This window comes from Gracilinanus agilis, chromosome 2 (genome assembly GCF_016433145.1).
Source record: "Gracilinanus agilis isolate LMUSP501 chromosome 2, AgileGrace, whole genome shotgun sequence".
NCBI classification, from domain to species: Eukaryota; Metazoa; Chordata; class Mammalia; order Didelphimorphia; family Didelphidae; genus Gracilinanus; species Gracilinanus agilis.
The window spans coordinates 542,613,296-542,625,474 of NC_058131.1; the positions used below are offsets into that span (position 1 = coordinate 542,613,296).

The following is a 12,179-nucleotide window of genomic DNA, read 5'->3' on the forward strand; positions in this document are numbered from 1 at the left end:
GACTCTGGTACTTTCACCTCATATTATCCAGAAGTGACTGAAACTGGATAGTACTATGATTACAAGTATTCTAGAGTAACTGGAACTAGAAGTAGGAGCCCAGAAGATCACAGTTAGGACCAAACAGAGCCAAACAACACTATCCAGGAGTATTTGAAGGGGTTGAGCCTGTCCAAGACACTAAGTTCCCAAACCAGGAACTGAATCTGGAGATATGAGTAAACAGAAGAAGAAACCAAATACAATGAAGAAACACCAAGAGATAAACTCTTAAGATGAGAGTGTTCTGACAATAAGGACAGTCAGAGAAAGGGAGAAAAGTACTTGACCACAAGGATAATAAGAGTGACTGGAAGAAATTAAGCAAGAAACTAAAAGTAAAATTACATGTGTATAAAAGTGAATTATAAGGGAGAGAAACAGCTTAGAACAGAAGGTTGGAATCCTTACTCAAATAACTGAATCCTTTAAAAATAGAATGGAGCAATCAAAAATTAATGGCTCCATGAGGTGAAAAGAAGTTTTAGAAGGAAATAAAAGGATTAAAAAAATAGAAGATTTTTAAGTTTCTGTAGTCAAAAACAACCGATCTGGAAAACAGGTTAAAAAAAGATAAATTAAGAATCATCAAACTCCCTGGAAACATGACTGAACATAAAACTTAAGACACCATATTTCAAGAAATCATAAATGACAACTGCACAGATCTATTAGAAATAGAGGGTAAAATGAAAATAGAAAAAATTCACTGGTCACCTCCTAAACACAAAACCAAAAAAAAAATACCCCTAAATGAAAAATTCCTGGAATTTCATAGTCTTTTGACTAAGTCCAGAGCTTCCAGATGAAAGAAAACTACAAATAACTAGAAAGACATTTTAAGTACCAAGAAAATATAGTCAGTCAGGATCCAAAAATATTTTATCATAATTAATAAAGAGGAGAAAGCTTGGAACATGACATTCCAAAAGACAAAAGATAAAGGCTTATAATAAAGAATATGACTGATTTTAATTCAGGGTGGATAGGAATGGACCTTGAATAGATTATATCTTCCAAAAATTCCTGATAAGGTCAGAGCTAAGTAGATACTTTTAAAAGCAAAAACAATAGTCAATAGAAATATAGGGAAGAGGTTTAAGTTTGATAATAAGCTTATATTTTAAGAAGTGAAGAAGAAAAAAGGGTCTCTTCAGAATCCTGGTACCTTCAAAGATTATAGAGGGCATTAAATAAGACAAATAAGGAGCCTGGGAATGTTTTGGTTCTTTTTTGATAGTCATAAGAGAGGAAAGAGTAAATGTAAGAAGCAATGATAAAGATCTGGATGAGGTAAAGAAAAGGGCATTTGAGGGGAAGGTGATCACTTGAATCGTGAAGTGTTAATCAAATTCTGTTTCTTTCACCACCTTCTTATAAATAGGGGACAGGACAAAAAGAGGCGGAAAGTATAAGTTAATTATGATGGAAGAAAATAAACAACAATCATAACCTTGAATGTGAAAAGGATGAACTCACCCATAAAGTAAAAGAAGATAGAATAAGAATAGAAATCAGAATTCACTTTCAAGTGAAGTACACTTGAAACAAAAACATTCACACAATATTATATGTGAATAAGTAAAAATTTAGAATAGAATTATATTATGCTTCAGATTAAATCTCAAAAGCATGGGTGGCAATCATGATCTCAGAAAAGGAACAGTGAAAATAGTTTTTAAAAAAAACAGGGAAACTTTATCATGCTCAAAGACAGTATAGAGTCTTATCAATTCTAAATAATTGGGGATTGAAGACAACCTATGTCTACACTTGATGTTATAGCATCTAAGTACTTAAAGAGAAAGTTAAATTACATGGGGAAATAGACATCAAATCTATAATTGCAACCCTTTAAAAAATAAACAAGATTGAAATTAGGTTTCAGAATATAGTTTTGTTATAGATGCCTAGCGATTATGGAATGAAAAGTTGTTTCTGGCACCTTTACAAAAATTGACCATTTGCTGTGCATAAAAACCTCATAAACAAATGCAGAATATTAAATACATCCTTAATGACTATAATGCAATGAAAGTTCTAATCAATATGGCCTTTAAAGAAATAAATTAAGGTTAATGGATACTAAATAATTTAATCTTCAAGAATGGATAGGTCAAAGAATAAATCATAGGATCAATAAATAATTTCATCATAGAGGAAAATAACAATAAAACCACAAAGCAAAACTTTTGGGGAATAGTCAAAGTAGTCCCTAGCGGAAAATTTATATCTCTAAGTACTTTCATTTACAGAGAGAAAGAACAGATCAATTAATTGAGTATGGAAGAAAAAAAAGAAAGGAGAGAGAGTATAAGCCAAAAAATCCTAACTAACCACAAAATTAAAATTGTGAAAAATTAAAGAAGATAATAAGGCAAATAAAAAACTAAGTTTATAATAAAACTAGAAGCTGTTTTAAAAAAACAAGCCATTAAGAACATTTTAGGGAAGGGAAAGAAAAACAAATTGCCAATATAAAAAAATAATTCATATCTAATGAAGAAGAAATAAAGGAATTCATTGGAAACACTGTTTCCAGTTTTATGCCAATATAATCGATAATGGAATATCCTCATCAGTGAATCCTTTATGAAGAAAACTGAAGTCAAATTTGTTATTGTTAAAGCCATTCACATTTTCTTGACACTCCTCTATAGTGCTAACAAAACAGAAAGCTAAGAAATGGAATTTAATGACAGGTTATTTCCATCTTATACCAAAGATGGTTCTCCATGAAGATAAAGTCCTATTAGTTACAAGGCTATGACTGTGCCTTCAGTGCAGCTGTTGCACTGAAAGTGTTCTTAAAGGATTTGATCAGAATGGGCAGAAAGTTCTAATGCCTTCCCCTCAACCGTTACCCTGTTCAGCTGTCTCCTGCCCAGCCAGAGTAGCTATGCCAAGCCATAGACCTGAAGTGAGACAAGAGCTGGTGGCAAAGGCTAAAAGGATCTGACCAAATGATTTGTGTTCTTAAAATTCGTTTCTGTCATTTATATGGAACTCAGAAACTCCCCTTAAAAAATTGTGATAGATTCTTAGGCTAAATGACCAAGATTTATTTAAACCATAAAGTACCACAAGTTTAATATTGCATTAATAGTGCTCTGAATCCTATCCACTAGGTATAAATTTGTTTCTGGAAGAAAATGCATTTGGAATTCCAATTTAAAACAACAAGAACACATCTCCTACCTCCCAGTCTGGGTGTCATCTTCATCTCACTGTTTCTGTATCCGATCTGTTTCTAAGACCTATTGATTTGACATTATTCCATCCCTTGTATAAGTACCTTTGAGTGCAGGCCCTTATCACCTCACACCTGGACTATGACAATATCCTGCTGGTTAGTGTCTCTGACACAAGTTTCTCCTCATTACAGTCTATCCTCCACTCAGTGGCCAAAGTGGTCTTCCTAAATAGCCTGGCCTTCACCCCTCAAATCCCCAGTGAACTCCAGTAGCTTCCTTTCATCTCCAGGACCAATAGAAAATTCTCTGATGTTCAAAGCTCTATACCTGTTTCCCTCCACCTTTCTAGTTATCCCCTTTCATGTATTCTGCTATCTAGTGGTTCTGGCTTCCTTACTCTTCCTTGCACAAGACACTCTATCTCTCAACAGCATTTTCATTGGCTGTTGCCCACCTCAGCACCTGGAGAGAGTGGGCTGATATGCAGTCCACTTTCTATGTCACAGTCATCCTACTAAGTTCTCTTCCAAATGCAGAATGACTGAGTCTGAATCTCAGCTATTGCAAGGCTAGGTCAGGCAGGTGCTTGGGACTCAATTTCTTATGGTCTCATTTCTAGGAGCTAGTATGGATTCTAGATGTTGGATTTCTAGTCTCTCATTCTTCTGACCTTTTATAAGGTCATTCATAAGGTCACTGCCCATCTCTAGTGTCCTTCACCTAAAAGCAAGTAAGGACAAGGTATAACAGAGACAGAAGGAACAGCAAGGCCATCTATTCCGGGGTTGTGACCTCATTTGAGAGATAAGAGCCTAAGGTCTTTCCTCACTCAAGACTTAATCTTTGCCTTCTTTCTTGAATCCAGCTAGATAGAAGTGAAGTACAGGCTCATTTTGACTAGTTAGTACTTTTTGAATTCATATTCTGTTTGAGGCTCTACAGCCAATTAAAAATCCGTCTCTTCATGTGGTGAAGCTGACCAAACCCAGTTATATAATATCCGTACATGTTCATTGCCATAACTACTAAACTACCAAAGGATTACTTGTAAATCTAGAAAAAAATTAATAACAAAATTCATCTAGATTCTAGAGGAACGAATAGTCAAGAATATACCGGGAATTAATGAAAAAAGTGAAAAGGAAAGATGCCTAGCAATACCAGATCTCAAATTATACAAAAAGACAAGTTGGCACTGAGTAAGAAATAGGATGATGACTATAACAAATTAGGTTCAGAATATTTAAAAGCAAACAAGCACAATAACCTAATGTTTGAAAAGCCAAAGATCCAAGCTATTGTGGCAAGAACTCACTTATTCAACACAAACTTTTGAGAAAGCTAAAAAGTATTCTGGCAGAATCTAGGTACAGACCAACACCTCACACCATATACCAAGACAAGCTCCAAATGGTTACATGATTTAAGCATGATGGGATATCATAAACAAATTAGAGGAGTATGGATAAAGGAATGTATCAGATCTATGGATAAGTGAAGAATTCATGACCAACAAGAGAGGGAGGTTCACAGGAGGCAAAATTGACAATTACATAAAATGTTTAAAAATTTGTACAAGGAAAACCAGCATGACTGTGATTAGAAAAGAAGCAGGTAAATGTGGTAAGAGGAAGTCTTTTCAGCAAGTTTCTCTGTTCTAAAATATATAGGAAAAATGTTTGTACATGCTCCTAAAAAGAGAATGGGATACTTCCATTACACATCATCATGCCTTTATAGAAGCAGGCTTTTTCAAGATTGCTGCTTTTAAACATTCATTAATTTTTTCTTTTCTCCATTCTGCCTTTTCCTTTATTCTCTCAGGTCTTGTAGAGAAAGTGTTAATGGGGTCTTTGGTTCCCAAAAGTTTGAAGATTCATTTATATTTAGAGACAAATTGGATTCAGGCTAACTTGGCCATTTAGGCACTGAAGTAGGAACAAAATATAACACCTTTTAGTTGAAATATAGAATGTGGCCCATAATCAAGTTATGGTATATAGAAACAGACTGGGTGGGCCCTAAGGATACTACCAAAATGAGGTAAGTTCTGAGACTGGAGAGAGTAGCCACTGTTCTGAAGGGAGAGATAAGTGACAGTTCTGGAAGATTTCCCTCCCTTTCTATTTTCTTTCTTCCCATCTTACCAGTGGCTAGTCCCTGAGGACTCTACTGATAGTATTGAAAAGAGTCAGGGTGCACCCAGCTGCTTGATTATTATAATGTAAGGGATATAAGTAAGGGGATTGCCTATAATTTTTTCCCCCAATTAAAGAAAACATTTCAGCCACTTGAGTGGTGAGGGCAACTTGCCTAATGAAGGAAAAAACATGGAAGTAAAGTAACAAGTTCCACATGAAACTTGCAAAGAAATCTATTATTGGAAACTGTTCATATTTTGCTAGCAAATAACCAACATATATTTCTATCTGCAAAATAAGTGCTATAATTACCTGTACAGTGACTTATACAATGTAAGCTCTGGGATCTCTTTCAATTCTTTCAGACTGCTACATTCCTAAGGAAAAGTCAGACTGAGAGCTATATTTTTTCTTCTCTTTCAGAAAAGAGGTGATGATTTTGAAACCGTTTCCTTCTGGCTATCAAACACCTGCCGATTTCTGCACTGTTTGAAGCAATACAGTGGAGAAGAGGTGAGAATACCTTTCTTTAGGGTTTATAAAGACGTAAGTTATGTCTTACTGGTTCACTTTCAGAAGGCCAGATTCAGCAGAGGTTCAGAGTATGAGATTATTGTTTAATATTCATTGCACATGTACAGTAAATTTGGACCTTCTCATTTCCATAGTTTATATTCAGAAGCGGCATAACCAATGAAATGAACTCCCCATCACACAGCTGAAATCTGAGGAAGACAGTGGAACAGTCTTTAAGCACCACAGTATATTAAGGAGGACCAAAGATAAGAATACCTTTTTGGCTATTGACTTGATGCAATATTTGTATTGAACCAACTTGTAGTTAGATGAATTCATCATTTATTTCATTTCTCTCAAGAGAATTCAATTCAAAAAGCATTAAGTACCTACTGTTTCCAAGATACTAGAAGCACAAGGCAAGAATAAAAGGATTCAGACTTCAAGAAATATAAAGCAGACTTTCTAAAGCTTGTAACTTGCCCCTTTAAGAGACAAGAGGATTCAGAATGGAGTGCCCAGGGTAGACAATACTAGAATTTGCAGAAGAGCTTAAGTCAGAGAACATTCACATTCAACCAGTGCTTCTCGGGAGCCTATTGTGTGCCATCCTTTATATTTGTCAGTTGTCAGAGATTCAAAGTTTAGTTAGATGAGACAGTTCTTACACAGAGAGGGGGGCCAGGGGGAGATTCAAAAACCATCCCTGCTCTTGAAATAGTTCATAGACTCTTGTAGGAGGTTGTGCCAAAAGGAACTACTGTATACAAAAGTGACTACAGCAGATGAACAAGGGCTCTGTGATTTTAGATACAGTGTATTCCTGGAGTCATAAAGGAATTACAGTAAAGCAAAATCCTGACATATGTCATTTCTTCATGTATTTAGATGTGCAGTTGAAATTATTGAGTAAATAATTAAAGGTGAGAAGAAATAAAATCTAGATCACCAATAGCATGAAGTGGCAAAAAAGTAGAAGCTGCCTAGGAGTTTGTTGGAGCCAGTTTGAACTTGTCCATGAAAAGCAATTGTTAATTTTTCAATGTGAGCATCTAAACCTTAGAAATCTAAAAGCGCAACAAATTTGATTTATTTTTAAGTTTTGCTTTATTTTTTAAATTACACGTAAAATTTTGACAATTGTTTTTTGATATTTTGTGATTCAGTTTCTCTTTCCCCTCCTTGAGGCGATAGTCTTATATAGGTTATACCAGTGCTTTCATGCAACACATATTTCCATATTCCTCATGCTATGACAAAAGACACATATTACACGTACAATAAAAGCTGAGTTATTTTTGATTGTCTAAACTTAAAAAAGTGATGGAGAAAATGTTAATAATGCAGATTAAGTTTAAAAGTATTTCTTGCATACATTTTCTCCCCAGAGAGCCTGTTGTTAAACATTTACCAACAAACCACAGTCTCTCTATGTTCCTAAATTCCCATTTAAACAAGCACTATTAAAATACCCATTTTTGCTGAAGGAGGCTTTTTTGATGTCATTGCCATAAGCATATCAGCTTGTTTAGAATGCATGTAGTTATCTGTGATAAATGAAAAAACCTTAATAGTAGATTATTATAAATCTCTTCCTTTTCAGCAATTTGTTCAATAGTGGTAGTGCCCTTTTGGTCCTGTTTTTATTAGTTCATAGAGATTAATGCCCAGGGCTTTTGATATTCTAATGTAAGCAGTGAAACTGTCATTTTAATTAAAAAGCCCAAGTGGCTGGTAGTTTTGGAATTTTTCACACATCCCTACCACTCACGATTTTTTTCCCCCTTTTACTAGGTGGGAAAAGGTGACTGGTAAAAGAGCCCTGACTGGTAGGGTAACAAATTTAGATTTGATCCAGTAAGTAGCAGAAAAGTGACATACTGAAGATAGTTTCTGAGAGAGATTATTCTAACAAACACAAACAGGAGAGATTGAAGTAGGAACAGCCCCAATGCAGGAAGGCTAACTAAAATGCTGTTGCAATCATCCAGATGTGCATTGGAAGCCTTTATACCACCATGGCAGCTACAGAAATGAAAAGGAAGTAAAAGAAGAAATAATTAATTCCTTTTACCCTAGGAAAAGGGAACTAGAGAATCATGCTAAAGTTAGGAAGAGAAAAGTTATGTTTTGTTTCTCAAAAATTAATCTTTTCTTACCACTTAGGGCTTTATGAAACACAATACGCCTCGCCAGAACGAGCACTGCCTCACCAACTTTGACCTGGCTGAGTATCGCCAGGTGCTGAGTGACTTGGCAATTCAGATCTACCAGCAGCTTGTCCGAGTCTTAGAAAACATCCTGCAGCCAATGATTGGTAAGACTAAAAGGATAATGAAATATTGTTGTGACTAAGAATATCATCAGCACGATACTGTTTTGTGAGGTGCTGTGTGAAAGCAGGCTCCATCTGCTGTAGCATTCAACAGTAACGAGGTAACACAGAATGACCCCCTCCCCTAGCCCCACTCCAGCTCCGCACATACTTCCCTAAGAGTAGATCACTTCCTGAGACAGCCTCTTACTGGCATTAAAATAAAATGGGTCAGCCTTTGGCGACCTGCGTATTCACCAGGGAGTCATAGGTCCAAAAGTTCTTTCCAAAGATGAGTTTCCTAGAATTTGTATTAGACTCCTCACACAGATCGGGTAAGGGGTTTTGTAACTAAATTTTAACACTGACAAGCCTTTCTAGATGTGAAATCCAGTCAGAAGATTATTTAGGATGACCTAGGTCAGCGGTGTCCAACTCGAACACAAATGGATCCATGCTGCTGCAAATGGACTTAGAAACCCCCAAATGAACATCATTCGTGTCATATTGCATTTTTATTTATTTTACTGAATATTTCTAAATTAACATTTTAATCTAGTTCAAAAGCCGTCAGGGCTTTTTGCCAACTGCAGACAGTGTTCTCTCTGTTCCTCAGGTCTAGATGACATGAGTTCTGAAATTAAGGTAGGTGTCTCTGGTTACCACATCCATGGCTAAGTGGGGGTATCTTAGAGTCACCTTATCTCTATGCTATAAGTTATCGTAGAACAGAGAATCATAGGTTTAGAGCTGGAAGGGGCTTTAATCATCACAACCAACCCCTTCATTTACTGATAAATCAAAACCCAGAGAGGCTAAATCCCTTGTCCAATGTCTCACTTACCAATGAGGGTCAAGATTTGAACCCAGGTGCTCCAATTCCAAATCCAGCATTCTTCCCACTATACCATATTACCAGATTTTCTTGTCTGATATATAATAAAGCTTCCATACTTTCAAATTAATTTTAAATCAATCCAAACTAAGATTAAGATGTACTTTATAGAAATGATGGAAGCTGGACTTGCTCATTTGCCACAAGCATTTGTAAATTTGGTCTAGTATATTATACATATAGGAGATTTCCTAATCATTCAGCAAGCATTTAATAAGCTCCTCCTGTGTCTTAGAGGCAGATAGCTGGCTCTGTGTGAATTAGAGTATTGAGCCTGGAGACAGGAAGACCTAAATTCAAATCTAGCCTCAGATACTTGCTAGCTATGTGACCTAGGGCAAGTCACTTAACCTTTGCCTAGGAGGCAGCTAAGTGGCTCAGTAGAGTGCTGGCCCTGAAGTCAGGAAGACTTGGGTTCAAAACCAGCCTTAGATACTTAACTACTAGAGAAAATATGATGAAAATAAATACAGAATAGTTAAATACAGAGGAGATTTGGACAGGGAGCTTTAGGGAAGTCAGGAGATGTTTCATATAGCATTAGTGCTTGAACTGCATCTTGAAGGAAGAGGGAGATTTTATGAAGCAGAAGTGGGGAGGAAGCACATTCTAGCCACGTGGGATAGCCAGCACAAAAGTACCAAGACAGAGGATGAAGAGTTGTCTGTGAGAAACAGAGAGAGCAGACATGTGTGATTTCAGAGTATAGGAAGGAGAGGAATGTAGAGTATGAGTAGAAAGAGAGGTTGGAAGCAGGCTGTGAAGGGCTTTTAAAACTAAACATAGGCGGGGGCACTGAGAGCCAGGCCTAGAGACGGAAGGTCCTAGGTTCAAATCCAACCTCAGACACTTCCCAGCTGTGTGACCCTGGGCAAGTCACTTGACCCCCATTGCCCACCCTTACCAATCTTCCACCTATGAACCAATAGACAGAAGTTAAGGGGTGGGGGGGAAGAAAAAAAAAAGGAAAAAAAAACTAAACATAGGGGACAGCTGGATGGCTCAGTGGATTGAGAGCCAGACCTAGAGATGAGAGGTCCTAGGTTCAAATGTGACCTCAAACACTTCCTAGCTGTGTGACCCTGGGCAAGTCACTTGACCCCCATTGCCTAGCCCAGTGATGAGCAACCTTTTGAGCTTGGTGTGTCAAAATTCTCCAAAAACTCAGGTGGTGTGTCACTTCGAGAAAAAAACACCATAATTTTGTGATATTTATAGTTTAGATAACAAAAATGTATAATTGTAATATATAACTGTATTTAATAAACCAAAATAGGTAAATTATAGGTAGAATTGTCATCTATAGTGCACAGAGTGTCTACACTACACTACAACAAATGTTTCATCCTCTGCATGTGGACCCATACTTCTCTGTATACGGCTGCATGTCATTGAAAATGGCTACGTACATCAGTGCTGACACACATGTCATAGGTTTGCCATCACCAGCTTAGCCCTTACCATTCTTCTGCCTTAGAACCAATACACCGTATTGATTCTAAGATGGAAGGTAAGCGCACCCCCCTGACCCCCAATAAATAAATAAGTAAAATAAAATAAAATAAAACTAAACAGAGTAGTTTAAAATTGTTAGAGAGATTTAGGAAGCCAGTGAAATTTATTGAGGTTTTCTTCTCATTCATACAGATGAAACTTTATTAAGTTCATAAAGAATAATTTTAGTTAATACAAACAACTGGAATACAGATCTGTTATAGTTAAATTGATCTTTTAAATAAGGCAATGGAAATGGCTTAGAAAGCCACTGATGGAAAAATATAAAAGCTAGAACTTTATTTATAGGTATACTACAGTTGTGATTTAGTCCACAAGTTAAATTATTCTAGAAGAGGATAAAATATGTTAAAGTAAATGTGAATGCAAAAAACATGTCATTAAATACGTAATGAAATCATAATGCTTTAATTATTGAATCCACAATTGTAATCTTTAAGATATTTCATGCTGCCATGTTTGAGGGATAATTTACCACACATGTAAATTTAATTATATGTTTAGAGATAATGAGAATAAAAGGTGGATATAAATATCAGTAGGTCTGTAAAAGGCTCAATACTGTCTCTTGTGAATGATGATTCATTATTAAGCAGAGGGAAATGATGAAATTAAGAAAATACAAATTAAGTCCACAATATTGACAGCCAAAAATTCAATAAGTAGTAGAAACTTGTTTAAAATATTAAAAACAATTGGATAAGGTAGAGTAACAGAAAGCAGACAAAGCAGGCAAAATTAAGAGATGCCATAGGTAATAGTACCACTTTCACAACTTAGCCCACCACGCCTTAGAATGAAAGACTGAAGCAATAACTCTAAGGTGAGTGAGAATAGAAGAGAACAATCAAAACAAACACATACAAAGAAACCACCCAGTGACTACTAGAGGAAAAGCAAGTCTACAAGGAGAAGAGCTCCTTTTGGTGAGAATGAAGAGGCAAAACGAAGTAGGAAGTGATTAGAAGAAAGTGTGCAGATAGAGAGGGGAAAATGGATGGGTTGTTTTGTCTTTGTTTTTTTTCAGCATGATTGGCCAAATCATGCTCAACTTGGAATCAGGAAGCCCCAGGTTCAAATCCTACTATTTAGTAGTAGTGTGAGCCCGATCAAGTCATTTAACTTCCCTGAGTTTTAGTTTCCTCACTTATAAGATGGCATTAGACTTGGTAGTCATATTGGAGGTTCTTCCAACTCTAAATCTAGAATCTTTTAATTTTCTGCACTTACAGAAAGTCCCTTTGGCAGCACTCTGGAGGCTGAACTGAAGTGAGGCTAGCAGGCCCACCAGGGTTCCCCACAGACTAGTGCAGTAATCCAGAAGTGGGAGGAGAGGCCTTTGCCAGCGGGCAGGGGGTGGTATCAGGGGGTGGTATCAGAGGAGGAGACAGCCCTCTGTGGGAGATATGATGAGGGTAGAAATGACAGGCTTTCTCAATAGGTTGGATAAGGGTGGTGAGAGCGAGTGAGGAGGCAGGGATGACACCTTGTTTTCCAGGCTTGGTGACCCGCTATATGTTTAGAACAGTGATGGGCAAACTATCGCCCACGGGCCAGGTGTGGCC

At 36.7% G+C, this 12,179-nt stretch overlaps 1 protein-coding gene across 1 annotated transcript in view; it reads left to right on the forward strand.

Annotated features, from left to right (window-relative positions):
- The window catches only part of MYO5A (myosin VA), a 145,041-nt gene that overhangs the window by 123,875 nt on the left and 8,987 nt on the right, over nucleotides 1–12,179 (forward strand). Inside the window, exons 37-38 of the mRNA XM_044660044.1 lie at nucleotides 5,798–5,887; nucleotides 8,057–8,207. Of these exons, the coding sequence (XP_044515979.1) occupies nucleotides 5,798–5,887; nucleotides 8,057–8,207 (241 nt within the window). The remainder of the gene's footprint in view (nucleotides 1–5,797; nucleotides 5,888–8,056; nucleotides 8,208–12,179) is intronic.